Source organism: Cervus elaphus, chromosome 4, assembly GCF_910594005.1.
Source record: "Cervus elaphus chromosome 4, mCerEla1.1, whole genome shotgun sequence".
NCBI classification, from domain to species: domain Eukaryota; kingdom Metazoa; phylum Chordata; class Mammalia; order Artiodactyla; family Cervidae; genus Cervus; species Cervus elaphus.
This window is the reverse complement of record NC_057818.1, coordinates 56,273,693-56,299,912: the sequence shown is the minus strand read 5'-3', so window position 1 is coordinate 56,299,912 and position 26,220 is coordinate 56,273,693. Positions and strand designations below refer to the sequence as shown.

The 26,220-nt window shown below is 53.0% G+C and overlaps 3 protein-coding genes across 16 annotated transcripts; 1 reads left to right on the top strand and 2 right to left on the bottom strand.

Annotated features, from left to right (window-relative positions):
• Positions 1 to 4,797, bottom strand: DKKL1 (dickkopf like acrosomal protein 1). 4 transcript variants are annotated; one of them, XM_043899801.1, is made up of 5 exons: positions 4,671 to 4,797; positions 3,920 to 4,094; positions 3,377 to 3,517; positions 3,207 to 3,248; positions 1 to 402 (listed from the first exon to the last, which is right to left on the bottom strand). In XM_043899801.1, exons 1-5 carry the CDS (start codon positions 4,697 to 4,699, stop codon positions 91 to 93), a joined length of 699 nt encoding a protein of 232 aa, XP_043755736.1. In that variant the 5' UTR covers positions 4,700 to 4,797; the 3' UTR covers positions 1 to 90. The 4 variants fall into 4 exon arrangements, with proteins under 4 accessions (XP_043755736.1, XP_043755733.1, XP_043755734.1 ...); XM_043899798.1 differs by having other exon boundaries at positions 3,156 to 3,248; positions 4,671 to 4,795; XM_043899799.1 differs by lacking the exon at positions 4,671 to 4,797 and adding an exon at positions 4,339 to 4,519 and having other exon boundaries at positions 3,156 to 3,248.
• Positions 4,798 to 5,815: 1,018 nt separating this feature from the next.
• TEAD2 (TEA domain transcription factor 2) lies at positions 5,816 to 20,224 on the top strand. 6 transcript variants are annotated; one of them, XM_043899789.1, is made up of 13 exons: positions 5,816 to 5,885; positions 7,603 to 7,840; positions 8,227 to 8,291; positions 8,759 to 8,821; positions 9,947 to 9,958; positions 10,189 to 10,296; positions 10,396 to 10,454; positions 12,885 to 12,949; positions 13,994 to 14,142; positions 16,702 to 16,875; positions 17,929 to 18,090; positions 18,767 to 18,919; positions 19,433 to 20,224. In XM_043899789.1, the coding sequence occupies exons 2-13, from the start codon at positions 7,609 to 7,611 to the stop codon at positions 19,544 to 19,546; spliced, it is 1,356 nt and encodes a 451-aa protein (XP_043755724.1). In that variant the 5' UTR covers positions 5,816 to 5,885; positions 7,603 to 7,608; the 3' UTR covers positions 19,547 to 20,224. The 6 variants fall into 6 exon arrangements, with proteins under 6 accessions (XP_043755724.1, XP_043755721.1, XP_043755725.1 ...); XM_043899786.1 differs by having other exon boundaries at positions 10,189 to 10,305; positions 19,433 to 20,059; XM_043899790.1 differs by having other exon boundaries at positions 5,847 to 5,929.
• Positions 20,214 to 26,220, bottom strand: CD37 (CD37 molecule). 6 transcript variants are annotated; one of them, XM_043899794.1, is made up of 9 exons: positions 26,206 to 26,220; positions 25,178 to 25,323; positions 25,003 to 25,075; positions 23,853 to 23,977; positions 23,658 to 23,732; positions 23,034 to 23,138; positions 22,080 to 22,316; positions 21,651 to 21,734; positions 20,214 to 20,598 (listed from the first exon to the last, which is right to left on the bottom strand). In XM_043899794.1, exons 2-9 carry the CDS (start codon positions 25,244 to 25,246, stop codon positions 20,521 to 20,523), a joined length of 846 nt encoding a protein of 281 aa, XP_043755729.1. In that variant the 5' UTR covers positions 25,247 to 25,323; positions 26,206 to 26,220; the 3' UTR covers positions 20,214 to 20,520. The 6 variants fall into 6 exon arrangements, with proteins under 6 accessions (XP_043755729.1, XP_043755730.1, XP_043755728.1 ...); XM_043899795.1 differs by lacking the exon at positions 26,206 to 26,220 and adding an exon at positions 26,002 to 26,016; XM_043899793.1 differs by lacking the exon at positions 26,206 to 26,220 and adding an exon at positions 25,796 to 25,810.

Genomic DNA, 26,220 nt, shown 5'->3' with positions numbered 1-26,220 from the left:
TGCTGGAAAAAAGGTTTAATTTCCATATGGTGCTTGGGGTCTGGTGGAGGGTACATGCAGGTACAAGCAGGTGTTCCCCGGGCCCCACCCTTACAACTGCTGGGATGGCCTGAGGATATACAGGAAGTGGGTCTTGCGGGCCGGCAGCTTGGAGTGAGAGGCGCTCTGGGTGCCCTCTTCGAGTCCGTCCTCGCGGGTCCCCTCTCGGAGCCCATCCCGGATGGCCTGTAGACGGTGTCGCTTCTCACTGAGCCAGTGGCTGCCCTCCTGGGTATCCTGGTGGGACCTCCGCCGTGGCAGCTTCATGATCCAGAAGGCCACTCGGGGATGGGGTTCCGGGTGGAAGCTGTCCACGGCCTTCGGGACAGGCGCCAGGGCCTCTTTCTCCTCTATCTTAGGAACCTGGTGAAGGGGGGACAAGGAGACCCTCTCAAACTCCAAGGGTCAGCCTCAGTATGCCCCCTGGCATACTCAACCCACTCTGCCACCTATGCAATACTTTGGGAATTACAGAGTTGACCAAAAAGTTCATTTGAATTGCTCCATAGAAGTGTGTTAATCACTCAGTTGTGTCCTACTCTTTGGGACCCCATGGACTGTAGCTCACCAGGCTCTTCTGTCCATGGGATTTCCCAGGCAAGAATACTGGAGTGGGTTGTCACTGCCTTCTCCGGGGAATCTCTCCCCACCCTCCCACCCCTGCCCGAGGATCAAACCCAGGTCTCTTGCGCATTGCAGGCAGATTCTATACTGTCTGAACCACCGGGAAAGCCCTTTTCATACAAGCTTATGGGCAAACCCAAACTTTTGGGCCAGTCCAGTAAAGCTCATTTTTCCTTATTTACAAAGGACTTGAGTTTTAGAACTAAAAATACTCTGACATTTATAATATACTCTGGGCTTGAAAACACACTTTGGAGGTTTCAAAAGCACTTCCAGATTAAGCATCCCCTGAGGTTTAGAAAGTAATCTGAACTATACAAAGTTCTTTGGGATTAATAAATCATGACCATGGTTGCAACAGGTGATCCTGGATCAAAATTGATTGAATACTGGATCAAAAATCATATGAGCTCTTGTGGACAGCTTTCAGTCCAGCAGGGACATTTCAGTGTCTGTTTGGTCCTTGTGACTCAAACTGAGGGCTGTGGACCCACAGCCTCAGCATCACTTGGGAGCCTGTTAGGTATGCAAATGAGCAGTCCCACGCCAACCACCTACTGAATCAGAGTCTGTGTTTCAGTCACTTGAGGTTTGGAAAGCCTTATAGGAGATGGTTACATATTGAATTGTCTCCCCCCTGCTCTCCAATTCATGTGTTGAGGTCCATTAGGACCCTAGTACAGGGGTTCTTAACCTCTGACATTTCATGCTTGATGATCTGAGGTGGAACTGAAGTAAGAATAGTGGAAATAAAGTGTACAATAAATGTGCTTGAATCTTCTCCCAAACCACCCACATCCCGGTCTCTGGAAAAACTGTCTTCCATGAAACTCGTCCGTGGTGCCAAAGAGGTTGCCCTAGTAGCTCAGAATGTGACCTCTTTGCCTCACTGTGCCTTTCATTAGGTAAGATGAGGTCATTAGAGTGGGCTCTAATCTAACACGACCAGTTTCTTATGAAAACCGGAAATTTGGACCTAGAAATGCACAGAGAGCCCCATGTGAAGATAAAGACAGCTGGGATTGATGCATCTACACACCAAGAACACTAAATAACTGTCAGTAAACCACCAGAAGCTAGGGCAGAGGCACGGAACAGGGTCTCCCTCACAGCCCTCAGTAGGAATCAACCGTGCTGACACCTTGATCTTGGACACCTAGCCTCCAGAACTATGAGAAATATACGTCTGTTGCTGAAACCACCCCATCTGTGAGACTGTTATGGCAGCCCTAGAAAACAAATACGGAGATAATTGCTGTGTGTGTGTGTGTATGTGCTGTGTCGATCACTCGTGTCTGACTCTTTGTGACCCCATCTACTACAGTCTGCCAAGCTCCTCTGTCCATGGGATTTCCCAGGCAAGAATTCTGGAGTGGGTTTCCATTTCCTCCTTCAAGGGTTCTTCCTGACCCAGGGATTGAACCAGAATCTCTTGCATCTCCTGCATTAGCAGATGGATTCTTTACCACTGAGCCACCTGGGAAGCCCTGAGATAATAGATATCAATGTTACATTTCTTGGGTGTAAAAATGGAACTATGGTCATGGAGGTGAATGTGTTATTCCTAGGAGTTATCTGCTGAAGGATTTAGGGGTGAAGTGTCGTGATGTCAATCATTTACTGTCATGTGGTTCAAAAATAAAAAGGTAAAAAAGAGTCCATCTGGTAAAATGTTATACAGGTAGTGAATCAGGTCGAGGAGATATTTTTGGGTGTCACAGCTGGAGGGCGTGTGGGTGTCTCTTCCGTCCAGTGGTAGGGCAAGGATTTTGTTAAACATTATATAGCACACAGGACAGCCTCCACAACAAAAAAATTACATGGCCCCAAATACCAACAGTGATGCTGTTGAGAAACCCTGCTCTGTGGGAGATGGGATACGGATTTATTGTACTTTTTTTTTTTTTAACTTTTCTGTAGATTTGAAATTTTTAAAATAAAAAACTGGGAGTGTGTGTGGGGGAGAACCATGTGGGTATACCAAGCACTTGAGGGTTCTAAAACCTTTTCAGGATTAAAAAAAAGCACTTTGTGATCAGAATTGCCCTTAGAGGTTTACGAAGGTGAGATGCACAAAGGATTGGGGGTTCATAAAGTACTTAGGAATTATTTAAAAAATCACATTCTGACGTTTACAAGGAAGAGATTTACCAAGCTCTTTGGGACAGATTAAAAAATACTTGGAAGTCTGAGTACTTTGAGATCAAAACACTCTTTGAGGTTTATGAGGGTAAATCTTATTTGGGGAAAAATGCACTTTCTTTGGTTTACAAAGTCCTCTGGGGTTTAAAGTAAGAGAGGATGTATCTCTGAGGTTGTAAACCTCATTTCTGAAAGCTGGTTAGTCCCTTTTGACAGATGACAAAACTGAGGCCCAGAGAGAGGAAGTCCAGCACAGAGGGAGTGGGAGAGTCAATTCATTAACCTATCATTTCTTGCTAAACTACAGAAAATGTTTGGGCTTGGACACTTTGCCAGGGGTGTGTCCTAACCTTCCAGTCACCCTCCAAACTCCCCTCTCCTGGCTCAATGGATGCCACCACCTTTTCAGAGATCACCACCTCTCCTGTCTTGTTGTCGGTGACCTGTGAGGACAGGAGGAGAGAGTGAGAACAAAACCGCCTTCCTTCTTTGCTCTCCCCACACCCCCACCAGATACTGCAACATGAGGGATCGTGGGGATACTCCAGGAGGGACATCCTGGCATAGGCACCTTGTCAATCTGGAGGTGGCTGGAGAGAGTGTTGTTTCCCAGCCTGCGCTCCTGGTTCTCTTCTTGGTGGTAGTTCCTAGGAAGGCCCCGGAAGTCCATAGGGGCAGAGAAGAAGCTGTCCATGCCCCGCAGCAGATCATCCTGGGCCAGAGGAGGAATCAGTGAGCTGTGGAACCTCCAGACTCCCCAGGACACCTGGAGTCTTGTTAGGGTCCCCCTTCTCTCTCCATCCTCTGACCCTGAGGGCCTAACTCGGTCACCTCCTGCCCCCATATGTCCCATCACCTTCCTATTTCTGCCCCTCATCTGTCTTCTGTCTCTCTGCCCCTATTGCCCTCTCCTCCTGTCTCCCTCCCTCTCTTCCTATCTCTCGGTCTTTCCATCCATCTTTCTGTCCCTTGACTCCTCTCCTTGTCTATCTTTCATCCTGGCCACGACCCCTCTCCCACTCTTTCTTCTCTGAACTCTTTCCATCCCTCAGTCACCATCTGTCAGCCTTGTTCCTCTTCTCTCTTCTTTCCCCCAACTCAGGCCACCGCTTACCTTCAGGAAAAGCCGTGTGAAGCCTTGAAGTAGACTCTGAAGACCTAGAAAACCTGAGGAGCTCTCCTGGACGTCACCATCGCGGATCGGGGCTGCAGTGGAGGGGGGCACCGAGGCAGAGGAGAGCAGCAGCAACGGGAATAGCTGGTGCCACATGACGGGGCGGGCCGGGAGGCTGCGGCGAGGACAGGGATCAGAGCTCCCCCTTCCCTAGACAAGGACACTTCCCGACCCCTGGTCCGGAAACTCCTCAGACTCCGTCCATTTGCCCCCCTCCCCTTACCTTCTACTCCAACATCCCCCGTCCAGTCCGGCCCCTCCCCTCCCCCCAGACCCTGCTCTTCAGGGCTCGGTCTCACACAACGGATCTCGTTTCTTTCCTTCTCCCACATTCGTATCCAGATCTCATTCCTCCTCACCTTCTCCCACGCCCCGCCCCTTCTTCTGGGCCCCGCCTTTATACTAGACCACAGCCCGGTCACCGGACTCAAGACTCCCGCCGTCCACGGACTGTTAAATCCAAACAGTTCTGTTCTCGAGCCCAGGTCGGATACTGGGGCGTTGGAGGTGCTCCGCGAGCCCTGGACCCGCCCCTATTGTCTGACCACGCCCCATCTGCTTACCTCACCCCTGAGGCCGGCCCGCTATTGGGCAGTCTCACCCGAGGTAGGAGCCACGCCCCTTAAGCCAGAGCCGGGCATTGATTTCAAATACACACCCCCAGAGTTAGACCGCGTCCCTGTCGACTGACCTCGGCCCTGGAGACTCAGTTTGGCCCATATTCTTTGGTCCTGGCCGTCGTGGTGGAGTCTCGCTCCAGTCGAAGGTGGCCCCGCCCCTGACTTAGAGCCACGCCCCCACACTTAGGCCTCGCCTCTGTGCCCTGGATCTTGTCCCTAGAGCCCTCAGTTCCATTCCTAGGCTCCCTCTGCTCTTGAAATACAGGTATCTGAACAGTCCTTCTGATTCACCCACTGCTTAGTTTTGTATCTGTCTTCGAAAGCTTCTCCGTGTCCCTTCTCGTCTTCTTTAGGTTTTGAAACGATCAATGCGCTCAACAGAGGGCAATGTAGGGACGCTGAACTCTACGGTTCCACCAAAAAGTTCCTCCCTAGAAACCCTAAAAGCAGCCTTATGTCCCACCTTACAGGGAACCCGGAACCTGGGCTCCCTTCTTCCTCAGGACACGAGATTCTTGATCCAGCCCCTCTAGCCTCTTCAGTTTGAACACTCATCTTTAAGGGATATAATTAAGGGACTCTCATCTCTCTCCTCCGGCACCAAGGCTCTCTCCTGGTCCTGGGACAGAGGCCACCTCTAGTCCACTAGTGCATGCTGACTCGGGAGTCAGCGTCTTCGTGAACTTCCAATAAACTCCCAGTCGTCTTGCCCACGACCCTTAACTCTGATGAGGTCACAAGGAGGCCAGTCAATCAAGAGAAATCAATGGAAATCAATAAGAAACCCATCTCCATACTTCTATCCTCAAAAATACACTTGAGACTGAACAGGGAAGATTCTTTTGTGTTTCTATTAATATCAGTCACTTCCACATCTGCAATACACAAACTGCACTGGAGGGTGGCTGGGAGGCCGGGCCCCAGACCCTTCCTCCTCCAGATTCAGGAAGCTTGGCCCCCAGTCCCTTCTTGCTTCAGTTCCAGGTTTCCAGGCCCCCATCAATTCTCCCTCAGACCCAGGTGGCCAGACCCTCCATTCCCCTCCTCTCTCAGGGATCCAAGCATCAGAATCTCTGAATTCTTACAGGCCCCGGCTAGATTTCATCTCTGTTTGGCCAAAGCAAAAATTCTCTCCGAAACTGTCACCGTAGGATCCCCCTTCCCGCTGTCCGGCGCCGGGACCCGCCCCCCCTCCGGTCCCTCCCACTTTTCCCAAACAAAGCTCCCGGGCAACTTTCTCCCTCGCAGCCCCGCCCGCCCGCGGCTCCCCAGCCCCAGGCCGGGAGGTAGGTAGGAAGGCGCCGGCGGGAGTCGGGGATCGTGCTTTGGGGTGTGTGATTTCGAGTGGGAAGTTACACCTTATGAGTTGAGGTGTTCGTGGGACGGTCTCTGAATTGCTTGCCGCCCTCTTTATGACCGGGGGCCGGAATTTGCGCTCTTGAGACCGAGTCTAAGTGTGGAGTTGCAACTTTCGCCAGAGTTCGGGTGTCTGTTGATGTGTCTGAGTTTGGGAGTGTGCGCCTGGGAGTGAGTAAGGACTGGGGACGCTGGGGGGTGTGAGTGTCTGTGGAGGTGTCGGTTTCAAGTGAGAAAGGGCCTCATGCTTGTTTCTGACCGAATTGGTTTGTGCGTGTCATTTATGGACGCCTGGTCCTCCTCATGGAGAAAAGAGGCCTCCTGGGTGGCCGAAAGGGGGCTCCGGGACTTTCTGGATCTTCATCTTGTCTCTCTGGAGGTTTGGGACCTGGGGCGGGAAATTAGGGGGAACCTTTCTGACTCGGCTCCTCCGTCCCTTTGTCTGGCCACATGGGGGAGAGCTGGGCTGGGATTTTGGCCTACGGGGGTCCTGAATGCCGCAGCGCCACTGGGCTCGGCCTGGGGTCTTTGTCTGTCTGGACCGGGGCTCCGGGGTCCGAGGGAGGAGGGGGATGGGAGTCCGGACTCTGGGGTCCTGGGAAAGCCGTGGAAGACGTGGAGCTGCCAGGGAGGCGGGATCTGACTGTATTGGAAAAAGTTTCCCCCTGTTCCCGGCCTCCGGAAAGTCACTGGGAACTTGAGTTGGATCAGAGCCCACGGCGCAGGGAGGGGGGGAGGAGGGGAGGGGGGGAGGGGAGGGAAGGGGCGGGGCTGGGGGCCAGAGAGGAGGTGCCCTCGCTGGCCAGTCCCTCCCCTGATAGGGGTTGTGGGAAACTGGGGGAGGGGACGCCTGGGCCCTTTGTTCTGGCTCTCCTGATGGCAGGGCGCCCCTGCCCCCCAGTCTGTGGTTCTGTGGGTCTTTCCTGGTCTTGGCTTGAGTTTCTGCCCTGAGTCTCTGTCCTTCTCTCTCTAGGTCTCTGTGCCCCTGTCTCTGGATCTCTGGTCCCCCTCCTTCTGGGTCTCTGTTCCCTCCCTCTGGGTCTCTGTCTCCCTCTCTCTGGATTTCTGGTCCCCCTCCCTCTGGATCTCTGTCCCTTGACATTAGGTCTGTGTTCCCTGTCTCTGGATCTCTGTCCTCTCTGAGTCTCTGTCTCTGGATCTGCCCTCAGCCTTCCTAGGGCCTGTGCCCCTCCTTTTCTAGCAGCTGCTGCTCACACCCTGGCACCTGTTCTTGGCATGGGACTGAGAAGATCTCACCCACGTCCCCCGTCCCTGCAGCTAGGCTCTGACGCCTATCTTCTTTAAACTAGTAATCCACAGCTAAAGTTTCAGCCCTCCTGGACCCTAGGCATTGTTCTGGGGTCTTTAAGACTTCATCACAATCCAGGCTCCACTGAGAACACAGAGAACCCTCTCACCCTAAGCTTCCCAGAAATCCAGCCCCTTTTTCTCCAGGACCCAGTAATTCAGGCTCCCAGTCTCCTGCTTCCCTCAGATCCAGGAGTTCAGCCTCCAGCCCCCTCCTCCCTCAGATCTGGGTGTCCAGGTGCCCCCAGCCTCTCCCCTTAGACCCAGTGATCTGGGCCTCTGTTCTGAGGTCTCTCTGGGTGGATCCGGGGAACCTTGCTGAACTCTGTGTTCCTCCAGGCCCAGATGGGGGAACCCCGGGCTGGGGCCCCCCTGGACGATGGCAGCGGCTGGACAGGAAGTGAGGAAGGAAGCGAGGAGGGCACTGGCGGCAGTGAGGGGGCGGGGGGCGACGGGGGCCCAGACGCAGAAGGTGTCTGGAGTCCAGACATCGAGCAGAGCTTCCAGGAGGCCCTGGCCATCTACCCGCCCTGTGGCCGGCGGAAAATCATCCTGTCTGATGAAGGCAAGATGTATGGTGAGTCCAGCCCTCGTTTTTGCCTTAGCCCTCACTGGTTAATAAAAATATTAAGGAACATTGGCGGAAGCTCTCATCACTGTTCACATAACAGCACATCGTGTGCTCACGATAACTCAGGTAGGAGTTAGCATCACCGTTTGCACAGATGAGGAACCCAAAGCCCAGCAAGGCTAAGTAATTTGCCTGAGGCCACACAGAGCCAGTGTGTGGCAGAACTGGGATCTGAACCCAAGCTGCCTGGCTCCAAAGCCTGCAATCATAACTCCTCTCCCGTGTAGCCCGAGGCTTGCTGTGGAAATGTTGCCTCTGTCTCCTTCCCTGGTGTCTTCTCTGTTGGGAAGTTCTGCTGAAGGTCTAACTCTCTTCCATCTTTGACTTTTCAGGTCGGAATGAACTGATTGCCCGCTACATCAAGCTGAGAACGGGAAAGACCCGAACTCGCAAACAGGTTTCAGGACTGTCTGGTGGGCTTCTGTCTGGGGTGGGCTTGTCTTCTTAGGTTCTCATCCTACTGGCAGATTCAGGTTAGAGGAGGGGCTTGTTCATGGGCTTTTGTCTCTCCTCTTGGCACCTTGGTTAGGGTGCGCTAACTGTGCCTGTTTTGGTATAGTTCTCTTAGCAATTGCATGGGAACCAGAGGGTAAGACCGAACAGAGGGCCAAAGAGAACAAGGTGTGAAAGGGAAATAAGACCTGGATTTACTGGATCTGGGGATGATTAGTAGTGTTCATGAGAAGAGAAAGGCCTTTATGGACACATCGATTCCAAAGTGCCGAGATGGCGGGCCCATTCTGTGTATTTGTCGTCTTTCGTGTTCACCAGCTTTGTGGGGGCACCTGGAGCGGGGGAGGAGGGGTAGGGGATGCAAGGCGTGAGTGGCTGTGGCCTGAATGTGCTGCTTTGTCCCTCCCTTAGGTCTCTAGTCACATCCAGGTTTTGGCCCGAAGGAAATCGAGGGAAATCCAGTCCAAGCTCAAGGTAGAGGTCAAGGAACTGTGACGGACACCTTGAGAGGGAAGCAGGCACTCTGAGAGAGGAGGACAGGCACCAGCGAGAAGGGGGACACAGACCTGGGTGGAAGGGACGGAGACCCAGAAAGAGAGGGAGGGCAGCAAAGATGCAGAGAAAGAGAGGAGACCCAGGGTGTGGGGGCAGAGACCTGGAGAGGGGACAGAGTCACCCAGAGAGGCATACAGAGCAGGAGAGCAGAGACCCAAGGTGGGGGGTTAGTGGCCCAGCCAGGGGGTGAACGGAGACCCTGGGTAGAAAAATGTCATAGAGAGAGGGGGACTGAGATTTAGCTTAGGACAGGCAAGAAAGATGGGGTGTTGGGCTTCTCCTCTGACTGCTCCTGTCTTCCTTCCCCTCCCCTCCCTCTTCTCTCCCTGGTGTTCTCTTTGCTTTTTCCCTCTGGTGCTGTGAAGATCTCCTCTTCGTCTCCTGGTTCATCTTCCCATGTGGCCCGCCTGCACTTTCTGTGCCCAGAAATCTTCATTTCCTTTTGGAGATGTTCATATCCCTTTACTTTTTTTTTGCATGCTCTGGATTTCCTGTTCCCTCTTGGCCCGAGATCCTCATTTTTCTTCTCTTCCGAGTTGAGGTCTTTTCTTGCTCTTCCCTAGGACTTGGGGACCACCGCTTCCTGGTCTTTTTATACCCAGAAGCTCCCCTTCCCTTTACTAAGTCTGCAAGCTTCACTTCCAGTCTTTGGTCTTTTCTGGAGCTTGCTGTTCCCCCTTTGTCCTGTCTGGGCTGGGAAACCTTCAGCGTCTCTTCCCTCCGGGTCTAATAGTCTCATATCCTGTGGTCTGCATATTCAGAAACCTCCACTTCTGGCTCTTTCTGAAACCTAGAAACCCTCATTGCTGTCTTATATTCTGGATGGGGGAGCCCCTTTCCCCCTCTAGGCTTGGCCTTCTTTATTTCTTGTTCCATATTCATCCCTTGTTCCCCCTTCCTCCCTTTGGTCAGCTCAGGGTGGCTGGGCTGTAGGGGCTGGGAGGGCAGGAAGGTGTGGGGGTGGTGGTGGGAGGAGTTCAGGCCTCATTTCCTAAATTATATTTTCTTTCCTTCTTTGGCACCCTCCCCCACCCCCATGGGCAGGCCCTGAATGTGGTAAGTCCCCCAGCCCATCCTCCCACTCGCTCCCTTACCCGGACAGACATTCCTGAGGAGGCCAGGAGGGGCAGGGGGCTGTAGTGAGAGGGACCTGAACCCGCCCCCAATGCTTTGTCTTGACTCCCCAACTCTGCATCTCCCCAGGCTTGCCCTGCCTTGTCCTTGTCCCACCCTTCCTGTATCCACTGGGACTCCCCATTAACATGGGCCTCCAACTTCTCCTCCAGGACCAGGTTTCCAAGGACAAGGCTTTCCAGACAATGGCCACCATGTCCTCTGCCCAGCTCATCTCAGCACCTTCCCTGCAGGCCAAACTGGGTCCCACCGGTCCTCAGGTGGCCTGGGTGGGCACTGTGGGGTTCAGGGCTGGAGGGATGGGATTGCAGTTTCAACAGGAAATTGATTGACACTACCCTTCTTTGTCTCTTCTACAGACCCCGGAGCTTTTCCAGTTTTGGTCGGGGAGTTCTGGGCCCCCCTGGAATGTTCCTGAGTAAGTTCTTTCTATTCCAGCTCAGCACCTGCTCCCCCGCCCCCTCCAACCCTCTCCTCCCTCTCCACCCAAACCTTTCTTACTCCAACTTCCAGCTCCCAACTTCCTTGTGAACATAGACTCTGGAGTCAGGCTGTCTGGATTTGGATCCCAGGGAGGAGGTTGGGGCAGTGGTCTGAAGAAGAGGAGCTGGTCTGAGCGGGGACAGAGAGACAGGAGGAGGAGAAATGAGGCTGGGGCCTGCTGGGCTGAGAAGGAGGGAGGAGGCAAGGACAGTGCTTGGGGTCTGGCTGGTGACTGGGGTGGGTGGGACCATCCAGAGATGTGCAGCCTGGGGGAGGAGTGGGTTTGGGGTGGAAATGAGCTCAGTGTGGGATTTGATGAATGTGAGAGTCCCTGTAGGATGTCCATGGTGGGTAATGACCTCCCAGAGAGATTGTCTGAGTCCCAGAGGCTCATGGGAAAGGCAGTAGTTGTAGGTGCAAAGTGCTGGGAACCTCTGTAGGTCCAGAGGAATGAGTGGAGCCCCAGAGGCTCATGGGAAAGCTCATTCTCATCCCATAAAGGTGGTTCTTGGGCCTGAGAGTAGAGCAGGGATCTTTATCTTCTCTCAAGAGTCAGAAGGAAAGAAATGGGCCCCTTTTCATCTCTGAGAGCCCTGAGGGTGACAGGATATGCTTTTAGTCTTGTTGTTCGTTGTTCAGTTGTTTAGTTGTGTCCAACACTTTGCAACCCTATGGACTGCAGCACGCAAGGCCTCCCTGTCCGTCAGTCTAGAAGACTAGAAATGAGCTACAGAGGCTCATGGGAAATGGAGTCTTCAGCCCAGAGAGGGGGCAGTGGATCCAGGCTAGGTGGGTATTTGTGGAGCACTGTGGCCTCAGGATGGTGAGGAAGGATCATGGTGAGTGTTGCCAGGGAAAGACAGGCTGTGGGATCCAGGCTGGGAGAGAAGAAAGTTCATTGGGGAGCTGCTGCTGTGTATGGGCACAGAAAATTGTCTGAACAAGTCTCTGGGGGCCACAGGAACCATAGGTTTGCAGGGGAGAAGTTGGGCTGGAAGGAGAGGTGGTTCAGCAAACTTTGCACTGGGTACCGGGATCCCATCTTTATGGAGCTGATAGTCAAATGCGGGACAGTGAATGTTAATTAAATCATCACCTATGTAAACATAAAACTGAAGTGTGATCCATATGGCAGTTTTCTTCTTTCAGTATTATGTTTTTCAGAATGTCTATTAAAAAGAATTTTTTTTTAATTGAAGTATAGTTGATTTACAATGTTAGTTTTGGGTATATAGCCAAGTTATCAGTTACACATATATATACATTCTTTTTCATATTCTTTGCCATTATGGTCTATCAGAGGATATTGAAAATAGTTCCCTGTGCTATGCAGTAGGACCTTGTTGTTTATCCATCCTATATATAATAGTTTCTATCTGCTAATCTGTTCCCTGGGTCTGTGACTGCTTGTGTTTTGTAGATAAGTTCATTTGAGTCATATTTTAGATTCCACATGTAAGTGATATAATATAGTATTTGTCTTTCTCTGTCTGACTTACTTCACTTAGTCTGATCATCTCTAGGTCTATCCATGTGGCTGCAAATGGCATTATTTCATTCTTTTCTTGTGACTGAGTAGTATTCCACTGTATATATGTACCACATTTTCTTTACCCGTTCATCTGTTGATGGACACATAGGTTGCTTCCATGTTTGGCTATTGTGAGTTGGACAGCACTGTTTTAGATTCTATTGTTCTGCTCCCTTACCCTGAACTTTGGCCTGATGTCCCACTGGTCTTTTTCTCCCCACCTTCCTGAGCCTTCAGCCTCCTCTTTTTCCAAGTTTCCTATGTTTTGTTTTCTTCTCACCTCTTGAGACCCCATTTGTGTTCTCTTTCTGCCATTTTGTGAGAGGTACCAGAATATCCTCTAGACCAGGGGTCCCCAAGTTCCAGGATCTAATGCCTAATGATCTGAGGTGGAGTTGATATAATAATAATAGAAATAGAGCACACAATAAATGTAATGCACTTGAATCATCCAGAAACTGTTCCCCCCTGCCCCCACCTCTGGGCTGGAGAAAAACTGTCTTCCGTGAAACTGGCCCCTGGTGCCAGAAAAGTTGGGGGCCCCTTAAGATCACAGGCTTTGTGGTGGGGGCTGATCTGGGTTTGAACCTAGGTTCCGCCATACCAGCTGTGTGACTTTGGGCAGGTCAGTTGACCCCGTTTGTCTCAGTTTCCTCCAATGCAAAATGAGAAGAGCAATCATCACACCTACCTTGATAGGCTATGAGTCTTCAAGGAAATGGTGCCCATAATGTGCTTACACAGGGTCTGGCTTGCCATGGTCCCTCAGTAATTGATAGCTGGTATGATTGGCATCTTTCCTTTTGCTGACCCCCAGCTTCCTTTCTCCCTCAGTGTGAAGCCATTCTCGCAGACACCGTTCTCCTTGTCACTGACTCCTCCATCTGCTGACCTCCCAGGTAAGAGCCTTTTCTCCACCCTCCCTCGTTTTCCCCTCTCTTCTCAGCTCCAGCTGCCTTTCCTTCTACCCTCCATGAATTAGGGGATACCATCTTATTGAGATCTAGCTCCGAGGCAGGGCCTGTGGAAGTGTGGAAAGATGTGCCAGAATTTATAGTGGTTGAGATCCTCGCTTCTGTAGCCAGATCTACTGGGTTTATGTTTGTTCACTTGCTAACCTGAAGGATATCGGGGACATTGATATATTAATCAAGATTCTTTCAGCTGCAAGTGATAAAAATCCAAATCAAGCTAGATGACCAAAAAAAGAAAAAAACAAAAAGGAGAGATTCTATTGGTTCAGGTAACTGATATTTCAGGAGTTAGGGGTTAAGGCATGGCTGGATACAGGAGCTCAAATGGTAGCAACAGGAGTTGCTTGGTTCTGCTTTCCTCTGTGGTGGCTTCATTCTCTGGCAGGCTGTGTCCACCTGATAGCAAAGATGACTTCCAGAAGTCCATGCTGAGTGGTCCTAAGAACTCACATTGGTGAAAGAACTCTCAGGTTTCACAGATTCATCAAGTGGGAATGCTTTTGGCTCCAAGTTACAGAATATTCAAATTAATAGTGCCTTAAATAGTAAAAGTTTTATGATTCCACATAACAAAAAGTCTGGAGGTGGACTGCTCCAATGCTGGTTCAGCAGCTCAGCAATACCAGGACTGGCATCTCTCTAGTGGCCTCTGTCTTATCCCAAGATGGCTGTTGTGACTCCAGGCATCACAGCCCAAGGAGGACTTTGCTAGAGCCAAATGCTCTCCCTCCCAAAGTTCTGTCTTTTTCATTCAAGAAGAAACTCCTTCCCAGAAGCCCCCCAGCAGATTTTCTATAACGTCTCATTGGTTAGGACTGTGTCACATGGCCACCTCTAGCTGCAAGGGAGGTTGGGAAAGTGAGTATTTAGCTTTTTCAGCTTCTAAGAGGAGGCAAGCAAGAGAGAACAGTGCTTGACAGAGTCAATCAATGTTAGCAATTTTTATTGTTTGTTCTTCTCTCTTTCTAGGGTACGAGCCCCCCCAAGCCCTCTCACCTCCCGCTTTGCCCCCACCCGCCCCATCACCCCCAGCCTGGCAGGCTCGGGCTCTGGGCACTGCTCGGTTGCAGCTGGTGGAGTTCTCGGCCTTTGTGGAACCGCCAGATGCAGCTGACTCTGTGAGTGCAATTTTGGGATAGTCACGGGAGGGTTTTGGAATGAAGAGGGTTCTAGCAAGGGGAAGCATAAAGCAGTGGTTCTTCAATTTTAGCATGTATCAGAATAACATGGAGAGCTTGTTAAAACATAGTTTGCTAGGTCCACTCCTAGAATTTCTGATTCAGTTGATCTGGTGTAGGATCTGAGATTTTGCATTTCTAACAAGCTACCAGGTGATGTTGCCGCTGCTGGTCTAGGGACCAAACTTTGAGAACTACTAGAATAAAGGAACTAGAACGTCATGGGGTCATGGGTTGGGAAAGCCAGAGAAATCCCTCAGGACGTCACTCATTCATTAAGTAAACATTTTTGAGTGCCAACTGTGCACTAGGCTTTGTGGTGGATACTGGGAACCTGGGGAAGAAAATATGTTTCTAGGTGTGAGCTTTCCTGGCTTAGGATGGAGACAGGTGCCATAATAGCCCAAGTGGACTGAATGTTAGAAGTAATAACTCCCAACCCTCAGGGGTTGAACATCATAGAAGTTTCTCACTCATTAACATTTCAATATGGCTGGTCGTTAGGAGCCTTCCACGGAATGATTTGGGAAATCCAGGCTTCTTCCATTTGTGGCTCTGCCATTTTCTAGGACTCTAGAAGATGCTGCTGGATGCTCTGCATCTGGCTGGCAGATGGTGGAAGGGAGAGAGTCAAGAACTCTGCAAGTTTTATGAGTCTGAGTTGGATGTAGCAACTGTCAGGTCTGCTCACATCCCATTGGCCAGAACTTAGTCACATGGTCACACCTAACTGCAAAGGAGCCTGGGAAGTGTAGTTTAGTGGTGGGAAAAGGAAATGGGGTTTGTGAACACAGCAGTATCTGCCACAGAGATCTAAACACCAGTTTCTGTATATCCTGGTCCTGGTAAAACCCAAGTTAGATCAGGTTAAAACCCTCCCGTCTCACTTGGAGCAAAAGCTAGCATCCTTTCAGTTGCCTACAAGGCTCTGGGTGGTCTGACCCTCATTCCTGTTCTGATCTTACCTCCTGTCCTCTCACCTTTGTTTACTCCGGTCTGGCCATACTGACCTCCATGCCCTTTCTGAAACATGCCAGACCCGCTCCTGGTTCAGAGCCTTTGCACCTGGATGTGCTTTTCCCAGATATCCCCATTCTCTCCTTCCACCCATTCATTGCTTTGCTTGATTATCTTTTCACATGGGCTTTCCCAAGCCACTTTATGGAAATGCCAGCTACCACCACTCTTCCCCCATCCCTGTGCTTTATTTTTTCATAGCATACATCATTCTCTGAAGGTTCTATCATCTATGGAAAGATTTAAAAATGTTCCTGTTTCTGACTGTAGCTCCCTGAGGTCAGAGACTTTGCCTTGTAGCCCTGGGACCCAGAATAGTGCCTTGCACACCATAGGTCTTTTGATAGATGTCAAATATGTGCTGGGATAGGGGAAGCTCATGTTTTTCTGAGTGTACAGAGGAATCATATCTGGGGAGTGAGTGAAGAGATCCCTGAGATGACAACATTTGAGTTGGGTTTTGAGGGTTATATAGGAGTTTGCCATGTGCAGAACTGGATGCTTCAGACACGGAGATAGAAACAGCATGAAGTTTTCAGGAAAACAGATAATTGAATATGGGGGGAGCTGGTTCTGGAAAAGCTAGCATTGCCAAGCTGAGTGAGGGACCCAGGCTTTGTGTAGAGGGTGATGGGGAACCATGGGAAAGGGAGGGTAGAGAGATGCCATCTGATTGTGATCCAGGGAGGCTTCCAAGGAAAAGGCAGATTTGGATGGACTTGAGCCTGGGAATATCAGAGGGGGGATTAGTTCTGGAAAAGAAGAAGGGGAATATTTTCAGGGTATGAAAAGAAGTGATAAGAATAGAAACAGAGGGACTTCCCTGGTGGTCCACTGGTGAAGAGTCCACGCTCCCAATGCAGGGTTTGATCCTTGGTCAGGGAACTAGACCCCACATGCCACAACTAAAGATCCCACATGCCACAGCAAAGATTGAGGATCCCACATCATATGACAACTAAGACCTGATGCAGCCAAATAAATAAATAAAAAAAAAAAGGAACAGATAGGAAGTCCTGATGTGGGCTGTGTGGATTCCCATCCATCTATCCATGAAAACTTTAATACAGGGTCAGGTTGAGGGTGTGTGGGCTTTGTCCTGGGAGGCACTGGGGAGCCATGGGAGGATTAAGAGCAGGGTTGGTCAGCTCTGAAGCCATGTGAGTGATGAACTGGAGAGGATAGATTGGAGGCTGGGAGGCCAAGGAGAAGGCTGGGGTGAGGGTGGGAGAGGACAGAGCCGTGGGGATGGGCATCAGGGGACAGGGCAGAGAACTGGGCACTATGGACAGGGCTTGGGGACTGAGGGAATGTGGGAGTAAAAGGGCAGCAGGGAGTGGGGACAGTGCCTGAGAGCTGGGCCCTGTGGAACAGTTAGCAAGAGCTGTGGCAGATGGTGACGGAGTGAGGGATGGGCTTGGGCAGTGAGGACTGGGAGTCCAGCCCGTCTCCCACTCCTTACTCCTCACCGTCCCTCCTCAGTACCAGAGGCACCTGTTTGTACACATCAGCCAGCACTGCCCCAGCCCTGGAGCGCCCCCCCTCGAGAGTGTGGACGTCCGGCAGATCTACGACAAATTCCCCGAGAAAAAGGGTGGTCTGCGGGAGCTGTATGATCGTGGGCCCCCCCATGCCTTCTTCCTGGTCAAGTTCTGGGTGAGTTCCGCCACCAAAAACAAAAGGGCTCATAAATCACATGGCCTCCCAGCTCAGGCCACTGGCTCTAACGGAGACAGTCTCGGGACCTGCCCAAGTCAGCCTGGGCCTTACCAGTTCTCGTGGCTCCCAGTGTCAGCCCCCTTAGCAGCAAGGAACAGGAAGGAGTTTTACCCACAGGGCGGGATGGATGGGACCAGTGCAAGTGTGGGGACCTCCATCCTCTGAAGACTCCACTAGACTTTGCCACACCCAGTCGTGCGACTGATATGGCCCTGGGGATTGGCTTGCGGCATTTCAGTTTTGCCTGTGTCCCACCTGACCACACCAAGCCTCTTGCTAAGGAATGGCCCCAGCCCCTTAGCAAATGAATCCTGGAGTGTTTGGTTTCTAAAGAGAGGATGAGGCTTTGCTGGGTTCCACCAGGCCCTGTTGCTAAGAATGTCTGGCCTTGGGACTTCCCTGGTGGTCTGTTGGTTGAGACTCCGCACTTCCACTGCAGGGGGTGAGGGTTCGATCCCTGGGCTGTTGTCCACTTGGCCACTGGGATTATGACGGGATCTGACCTCTGAGAATTGGCTGAAAGGGCCTGGGAGAGTTTTCCAGAGAGGAGTCGGGCTTCCCCAGACCTCACCAGGCCCTGCTGCTAGGGAGTAGGTGCTTGTCTTAGCAACCAGGGTCTTGAAGGGCCTTGAGGGAGAGCCTCTGGTTGCTAGGGAATAACTACCTCCTTAGTAACCAGGCTCTTGAAAGGGGCTGACCTCCTGAGTTGCAGGTTTCCGGAAAAAAACTTGAATTCCAGGGCCTCTTTAATGGGGAAGTTACCAGGGAGAGAGGGTCAGGGCCATTGGGGGACCCAACTGCTGGAAGGAAGGGTGGGTTTTTTTTTTTCCCAGAAACTGGAGAGGTGGGGACTTTGTTAAGGAAGAGAGATGGGTGACTGCAAAGCTATGGGCGCTACCAAGCTGTGGAGCAGACTTCCCACTTGAGAAGAGTTCCCACTGTTTATAAGGGCCATCCCTTCCAACTTGCCTGTACCTCCCCATCCCCCAGGCGGACTTGAACTGGGGCCCGAGTGGTGAGGAGGTGGGGGCCGGCGGCAGCAGCGGTGGCTTCTATGGAGTGAGCAGCCAGTACGAGAGCCTGGAACACATGACCCTCACCTGTTCCTCCAAGGTCTGCTCCTTCGGCAAGCAGGTGGTGGAGAAGGTGGAGGTGAGGCTGGAGGGGTGGAGCTCTGGGTGAGTAAGCACCCAGCCACCTGTTACTCGGGAGGGCGCAGACTCAATGGACCAGGAGCCACACCAGCTCAGGCCTTTGGGGGTTTGCATGGTGGGGTGGGGGTACCCTAGCCTCTTTCACACAGGGACTTAGAGCTAATCTGGAGTTCCAAAGATACCTATGGGGTCACTTTGAGGGTTTAAGGTTACTGTGTGGTACAGAGATTTACTAAGATTCAGAAGCTTCTTGTGGATATGGAAGAATCCTCAGGGCGAGGCGGTTAGGGGTCACACCTAGGGGTTGCTGAGGTCTTGAGGGGTCTCAAGTACAGAGGTCATACAGGCTTTGGAGAGCTCATGGAGGGCATCTCTGGAGGGTTTGAGTGTATCTGAGGACCTGGAGATCACATGAGTTCAGAGGTCTTTGAGGGTTCAGAGGACAGCTCTGAGAGGCTGGAGGGGTCCTTGGTTGCAGGCTCAGTAATCCTGAATGGGGTACCTGAGGGTTCAGGCTTTCATCTTTGGTCACTGCGGATGGGGCAATGGAGAGAAGATGGCAGTGGGGAGTGGGTGTGGCATCTGAGAAGTGGCACAGAGTGGGTTCAGACTCTGGGGGTGAACCCCTGTGTCTCTGAGTCACTGTCCTTCCTACTTCCCAACCCCTGGTTCAGACGGAGCGTGCCCAGCTGGAGGACGGAAGGTTCGTGTACCGCCTGCTGCGCTCACCCATGTGCGAGTACCTGGTGAATTTTCTGCACAAATTGCGGCAGCTGCCCGAGCGTTATATGATGAACAGCGTCCTGGAGAACTTCACCATCCTCCAGGTGATGCGCTGGTGCCTGGCCTGAGCAGGGCCCCTGATGTGGAGGGGAGTGCCCACGACTGACCCTCAGCCTGTGAAACTGACACAGGGGGCACCTCGTGCTTGACCCTTCACTTAGGGGACCCCTTTACCCGGGAAACTGATACGGTGGGGGTTCCACAGCATTCTCATAAGAGGAAAACTGACCTGAAGGACGCCCCACAGTGGATCTTCAGTTTAGGGGACCCCCCTTCACAGGGAACCTAACCTTAGCCCATGGAGCATGTTATGTATGGTAGGATGCCCTTTAACTCTGGGGAGTGTGATGACCCTGTGACTTGATACACCATCTGATATGAGGCCTCTCCCTGCGGACCCTCAGACCTAGAGCCTGGCATGTTGGGCATCCCGTCGACCTGGGGGAACATGACATGGTGGGGACCCCTTATCTCATGACATCTCGGTTGGGGGGGTCCACAGTGTTCCCTGCCCTCTGTTCCAAGCACAAACCCCTTTCTCCTGGCCTCCTTGACAGGTGGTGACAAACAGAGACACCCAGGAACTGTTGCTCTGCACCGCCTACGTCTTTGAAGTCTCCACCAGTGAGCGGGGGGCCCAGCACCACATTTATCGCCTGGTCAGGGACTGAAGGGGGACCCCAAAAGTGGCTCACCCTCCAGAATACCCTCTCCTCCCAGGCAGGACCTCCAGCTTTCCCCGTGCTTCTAATGTGGGGAGGGGACTGCTCCCTGTTAGGACTGTAAAAGCTGGGTGGTGAGTAGAATGGGCTGGGACTGAGAGGGGAAGATGGATCCTGATCTTGGAACCTCACAGGGGTGTCTGAAAGGACAGATCACCCCAGAGCATTGGGCACTGAGGACAGAAGTGAGAGAATCCCCGGGATAGCACTGGTTTCTGTCTCTGACAGGTGCCCTCCCTTTTCTTTGTTCTGGATGTTTTGGAGGGCCCCCAGTGACACATGGGCTCATCCCTCTGTTTTTCTGCATCTCCCTCTTCTCAATCTCCCTCCTCTTACCACCTCCATCTGGGGAACCCTGATATCAAATATTGAAGGTTAACCTTTTCTGTGCAGGGGCAGAGTCAGGTGGCCCTGGAAATATATTATTATTTTTTTTAATATAACGAGATATTTATAAGTGGGTATTAGGGTCGTGACTTTTTCTCAGCTGGGCAAGCAGCCTTTTAATCTCATGCCCTCTTCTAAATGTGCCGTGGGGCTAGACTGTGTTGCCTCCCTCTCCTCCCCACTCCCCCCTCAAATGTGTTGGTTTGTGTTTTGACAGAGGATAAAGCTATTTTACCAAAACGCAGGGGATTTATTTGGGGCTTGGGCTAAAAATAAATCTACTGGGAGGTGGTAGGCTGACAGCTGAGGCAAGGAAATGAGGTGTCTTTCGGGACAGGAAGCTGGTGGCCGGAAACCCCAGGTCCCACGGCGGGGAGGTGACAGCAGCGAGAAAGGCAGACACCTGGGCCCCCGAGGGGAATGAGGGCTCAGTGGCAGGGGCCAACTGGGGATTAAACAAATATTTACAGGCGCCAGGGAACTAAATGCCCTGGACACTTGAGGGGGTCGGGGTGGGGCTTCGGGAAGGATGGGGCCTAGCGGTACCGAGCGAGCCGATCGTAGACGTGGTCCAGGTTTCTGCACAGGAATATGGAGAGCGTCATGAAGCTGAGCTACAGAGAAAGGAGACGCGGTCAGAGAGGTCGAGAGGGTGCCAGGAGAGTTCCAGGACCCCGGTCCCTAGGGAAAAAAATCCAGGGGGTGGGGCCAGGAGCAGAAAATGAGGACCCGCGAGTTGGGCGGGGCTTCGCCTTGGGAGGTGTGGAGAAGGGAGTAGGTAGGAGATGGGCCTGGTGGTGAAAGACTCGGGGACGGCAGTTTGGAGAATGTGGCGGCGTTAGTGTAAAAGGGCTAGGGGTAATTGGCTGGGACACCAAACATGTGGGCAGGCCGGGGAGGGGTGGGAATAGAGTTTGAAGCAGGAAGGGCGAATAGGGTGGGGTAGGGGGAGCCCAGCCTTGTCTAGCATAGGGTCTAGAGTCTGAGAAGGAGCGTGATCCGGAGAAAGCCCAGGGTCCTTTATTCTGGAGGCTCATCTATCTCCTCCTCCGTCTCTGCCTCTAATTCCATCTCGGCCTCCATCTCTGCGCCTGCACTCCCGGTCTCAAGTTGTTCCTCGTCTTGATCCCAAAGCGACCAGGGCCCCAGCACCTTGGGCAGCTTGCCCAGCGGGGCCTTGTCCCCCCAGTTGGGGCAGGCGTCCGCCATGCCCCAGCCACCCCACAGACTGCCGCTCCGCCCGCTGCTGCTCAGCACACCGTAGCGCCCGCCGCTGCCGTCGGTGCTCGGGCGTGGCCCGCAGCTCGAACTGTAGGTACCCGGCACCTGCGGCTGGGGTTCGCGGTGCAACAGGCTGCGCGGTAGTAACAGGCTCAGCCCGGCTACACTCACCTGCGGGGAAAGGGGGATTTGCGGCCAATAGCAAGGGGCTGATGTACCCAGGAGGACCAATGGGAGCCTCGTGAGGAAGGGCGGGAACGCCTGCTCCTCTGTGCAACCAATCAGGGCTCACAGAGGCTAGGCCTCCCTTGTCCCAATGTGGAGTCCCAGAAAGGCCTGGATTGGCTGTAGCTCTGTCAATGCATGCCCCTTTCCCAGAGACTGGACGGGCAATTTGGGGCAGGGCCATCTAGGCCAATCGCGAGTGGGGGCGGGACCAGATCACCTCGAGTAGACCCACGCCGAGACAAATGCCCACTATGGAGATGAGGTTGTTGGTCAACCAGTTGGAGAGGTTCTGTTCGCAGCCCTGGGGATACAGGGACAGGTTATAGGTAGGGTTCCTTTTGGGATTCGCCCTCAAGCCCGGGGTCCACTGTCCTCAGTCCAGCCTTAACCCCTCTTTTAGGTACCGCCCCATTCCCTAGTTATCAGGGGTCTCTAGTTTCTGGGCTTCAGTCCGTCCAAGCCGAAGACCCCTTCCCCAGGCATCAGCGTTCCAGATACTGTCCTTTCGCCTAGGCCTTTTCTTTAGGCCCCGCCCTTCCAAAAGATCCCGCCCCTTGTAGGGGTTCTGCCTCTGTTGTAGGACAGCCCTTTCCCGTAGCCCCACCCTGTCAGACTCCTCTTGTCCTGCGCTCCACATCCTCCCCACCTGTTCGTAGATATAGCTGTTCGCGGGGACCGAGCAAACTTCGGCATTGTGTCGGGGCCGCGCCAGTGATCCGAGCCGGCTGAATTGGGGGAAGGAGAGCTTATCGAAGACTGTGGAGTCATTGGTCGCCGATGAGTTATAGCAGGAGCAAGGCACGCGGTCCCCTTCGGACTCGTTGCTTCTCATGCTGGGGATATGGAACCAGTCCTGAGGAGACTCCCAGCCACAGCAGCGGAGCTGAGAGAAGAACAAGAGTCAGAGGAACAGGGTACAGCAGAAGTTAATATTGTAAAGCAACTACAAAAAAAAAAAAAAAAAAAAAAAATCAGAGGAACAAGGGCTAAAGAGATGCAAGATGCTTTGGGGGATCAGAGGACTAGGTGATGGGTGTGACTGGGTACTGGGTCGTATTGGGGAGTAGAGGGCTAACAGAACTGTGTGCTGGGGTGGGGTCACAGCAGGGCCAAGGGACATTAGGGGTACATGAGGTTGGGAGAGAGGAGTCACGGGGGCGGGGGTCTTGGGGCTGGGGGAAGAGCTGCAGAATCGTGCTTTGGAGGATTGGGTAGGCAGTACAATCCAGCTGTAAGCAGGGGAAAGATGGATGGGAGGGCGGGGCCGTGTGAGTGACCAGGGAAAGGAATCTCACTTGGGCCTGGTCCCTTGGGAACCAGAGTCACTACTGGGCAGGGAGTGGGGTCAGGCTAGGACCTTGGGACTGAGGGCGGAGTCCTGTCGAGGCAGGGGGCGGAGTCACTGCAGGCGTTGGGAGCTGGGGGACTGGGCCAAGTCGCCAAGGGCTGGAGGTGGCTTAGGTGGGTAGGGTTACGTTAGGGTCCTAGAGCTGGGGGCTCGGATCCCGTCGGGGCCACGTCTCCTCCAGGCAGAGGGCGGAGCCAAGTCAGAATCGCAGAGCTAGAGGGAGGGTTCCTGGTGGGCGGGGGCCTCACGCACCTGAAACTGCACGTAGTCCCAGCTCTCTTCCGCTGCCGTCTCCTCCAGGTGAGCGCGGTAGGTTTGGATGGTCTTCTGCACAACGTCCTTCACTTTCTTCTTCAGCTGACAGGCCGAGAGTGAGGCTGAATTCCCCACCTGCCTCCCCACTGCCCTCTGCTCCAACCCACTCCAGCCACTCCGTAGCCGTCCCAGCCTCTAGCGGTCTCTGAGCTTCTTCGTGGCAGCCTCGGTGTTTCACTGAATGGTTAGCTATGTCTCTGTCCCTCCAGACCGCTCTCTGCCTGTTTCTACCGTCTGTCTTTCCGTGTCGCCACTGTCTCTCACGATCTCATTAAGTTTCTGTCTCTTTCTTGGAGCCCTGTGTTTCTCCAAGTGTTTTCTTTCCTCGCTTCTGTTTCCCTTTGGATCTCTGTCTTCCTTTGTGTTGGTGAGTCCTTCTCTGACCTTCTCTGTCTCTAGATCCTTCTCTGTGTCTCTCTACCAGTCTCTGTCTTTCTGTCTTCTCTATCTTTCTCTGTTATTTATCTTTGTCTGTGTTAGCCCTTGTCTGCCTTTGCTTCTGTCTTTTTCCACCCCCCCCCCCCCACTAGCTCAGGTGAGGGGAGGAGAAGGTGAGCTTACCTGGACTCTCTGAGTGGAGATGAGGATTCCTAGGGTGATCTGTGTGGCGAACAGGAGCAGCAGTGTCCCAAAATACTGGAGCGGGGAGGAAGACAGAGTGGGCAGGTCAGGCTGAACTCCCCAGGATGAAGGGGCTGCCTATTTAAGGACAAGATGTGGACCATCCTAGAGGTGGAAGGGTGGAGGGGAACTCACCAGGCCCAGGAGGCAGCGGAACTCCTTCAGGGCCCCCACACAGCCCAAGAGGGCAAGGCCCATGGTGAGGATTCCTGAGATGGCCAGGACCTTGGACCAGATCTGCAAGGGCATGAAGGACAAGCCTGGGGGAGAGGAGAGGCAGTGACATTGGGCTCCATGTGCCCATCTCCAGACAGCCCGGTTCCCCACCCACACATCTCCCAAGTGGGGAACAGTAACCTGGGTGAAGGGGCCTCTTCCTGGGCTCCTGGCATTCTTTTCTCTGAGTCTGTGTCCCTGTTCTACACTGAATCTCTGTCTCCTGGAATCCTTCCCACCCGTCTCTCTGGTCTCTGGCCCTCTCTGTCGTTAGGTCTCTGTCCCCTTCTTTCTGGATCTCTGTCCCTGTTTCTTCCTGGTCTCTGTCTTTCCCTCTTGTTCTCAGTCTCTCTCTCCTCCTTCAGTCCCTCCTCACCCTGAGTAGTTTCAGCCTCATCACTTGTTCTGCAACATTAGATCAGCCACCTAAATCTCCCTGAGACCTAGGGAACAATGATATCTATTCCTAGAGTTGTTTTGAGGAACACATGGGAGACATGTGTTCAGTCCGATCCTCTACATCAGTCCTCTAGTCCTCCTCATATTTAATAAATCCTGTAAACATTTATGAAATATGAGTTATTGGGATTTTGACTACCACCCCAGTGTTATTTTCCTACAATGATTATTAGTGTTAATCTGCTTTTCTGCTTCCTTGCTGTGTGACATCCAGTGACTTCCCCTCTCTGAACCTCAAGAGAGGGAAGACTTATGAGAGAATCTGATGAGCATCTTTGCCCAAGATCTGACACCTACATGTCACCTAAGGTGTGACACTTAGCTGTCTGGCACCTAAGTGCCTGAGAAATGGCCACTATTATTGTTATAGGTATGCACAACTTATTTGCCAGAGGAAGAAGCTGAGGCTCAGAAGTTGTGGCCTTAGCAAGGAGTGGAGCAGAACCTAAGATCAGACAAGAAAGCTGGGCACCATGGGCCTCCCTGGGATGAGAGAGACCCCAGGAGTCCCCTAGGAGGGGAGCCCTGTTCATACCTGCTCCAGGAAGACCGCTCCACCCCCTCCGCCCCAATGCCCCTACCCAGCCCTGGACTGCCTCAGCCCCCTTACCCACGAAGGACACGAAGCTGGTTTTGTCGATGAGTATCCAGATGCCGAAGCAGAAGATAAGGCTGCCTAGGACCTGGGGAGAGGAGAATATGGCTGGTGGGCGACACGGGGAAACGAAATGGTGTGGCTACGGCAGGGGCTGGGGCCCGGGCTCGGGAGCCAAGAGGCAACTTACGAAGAAGAAGAGGTTGAAGACGAAGAGGAGGTACTTGACGAGGCTGAGGCAGCCATCGTGGGCTGACATCTTCTCCTAGAGGGGTGAGACACTGGTGGGAGGGACAGGACAGAAGGGGTGGTGGCAGGGAGAATGGGCAGAGAGACCTTGAGAGAGAGGGGGAGAGGCCGAGACAGAAGAGAAAGGAAGAACTCAGAGAAAGAGGAAGTGCCGGGGCTGGAGCCCCACCCCCCGCCTCTTTACATGCAGGGTGACTTTCTTCTGGGTCTTCATCCCCATCTCCCCTCGCTTGCCCCACTGGGACGCACACCCCGGTACCTGAGGGGCCTTGGAATTGACGGGCACCAAGGACACGCCAGGCAGTTCCTCCCAGATCTCCATGGCTCAGGCTGGGGGACCCATAGGGCATCCTGATGTACTTGCCGCCCACCTACTCTGGGCATCAGGACCCCAGACTGGCCATGGACAGCAGCTGACCTCACAGACACTCTGACCTCACTGTCTGCAAAGCTCTGCCATCTCTGCCTTCATTTCTGTCCCCACCCCCCACCACTTCCTGGCCTTCGCAGTCTCTGGATCTCTGTTCTTTTATCTGTGGATCTTTATCACTCTCTTTACCTCTAGATCTCTGTCCCCTTCCCCACCAGGTCTGCATCCTCTTCCTCTTTGGTTTCTGGCCCCTCATCTGCATGCCTGTCCTTCTTCCTCTGTTTATGCACCCCACCCCCACCTTCCTATCATTTCCCGCTCTCAGAATCTGTGTCCAGTTCTTGGCAACAAGGTAGACCAAGGTGCTCCCATGTGCTGGGGCAGGGGCTGGGCACCTGGGGGAAGTGAAAGTACTGCAGGCCCCAAGTGGGAAGATCCCCAGTGCAAAGGGGTGATTTGGCAGTATCAAAACACCCAGAGCGGAAGCTGAGCCTAGGGCAGTACTTCCTGCTTCGGCAACGAGGCCCTGAGAAGGGGAGGCCCCACTGGAGTCAAGACCGAGCCCAGGACCTTGGCCGTTAGGTCCAGGTTTGCAATACCTGATCATCTCTAGG

What these genes read in the sequence shown, in the direction of transcription:
- TEAD2 (XM_043899786.1), top strand. Translation starts at nt 7,609, where the DNA reads ATGGGGGAACCCCGGGCTGGGGCCCCCCTGGACGATGGCAGCGGCTGG. An exon ending in CCGGTCCTCAGGTGGCCTGG is followed by an intron (nt 10,306 to 10,395) that starts GTGGGCACTGTG and finishes TCTCTTCTACAG; the next exon opens with ACCCCGGAGCTTTTCCAGTT. An exon ending in CCCCCCTGGAATGTTCCTGA is followed by an intron (nt 10,455 to 12,884) that starts GTAAGTTCTTTC and finishes TTTCTCCCTCAG; the next exon opens with TGTGAAGCCATTCTCGCAGA.
- CD37 (XM_043899794.1), bottom strand. Translation starts at nt 25,246, where the DNA reads ATGTCAGCCCACGATGGCTGCCTCAGCCTCGTCAAGTACCTCCTCTTC. An exon ending in CAGCTTCGTGTCCTTCGTGG is followed by an intron (nt 23,978 to 25,002) that starts GTAAGGGGGCTG and finishes CCTCTCCCCCAG; the next exon opens with GCTTGTCCTTCATGCCCTTG. An exon ending in TCGGCGTGGGTCTACTCGAG is followed by an intron (nt 20,599 to 21,650) that starts GTGATCTGGTCC and finishes CTTTCTCTGTAG; the next exon opens with CTCAGCTTCATGACGCTCTC.
- DKKL1 (XM_043899798.1), bottom strand. Translation starts at nt 4,699, where the DNA reads ATGGGCCAAACTGAGTCTCCAGGGCCGAG. An exon ending in ACTGAGTCTCCAGGGCCGAG is followed by an intron (nt 4,095 to 4,670) that starts GTCAGTCGACAG and finishes TCCTCGCCGCAG; the next exon opens with CCTCCCGGCCCGCCCCGTCA. An exon ending in GCCACCTCCAGATTGACAAG is followed by an intron (nt 3,249 to 3,376) that starts GTGCCTATGCCA and finishes CTGTCCTCACAG; the next exon opens with GTCACCGACAACAAGACAGG.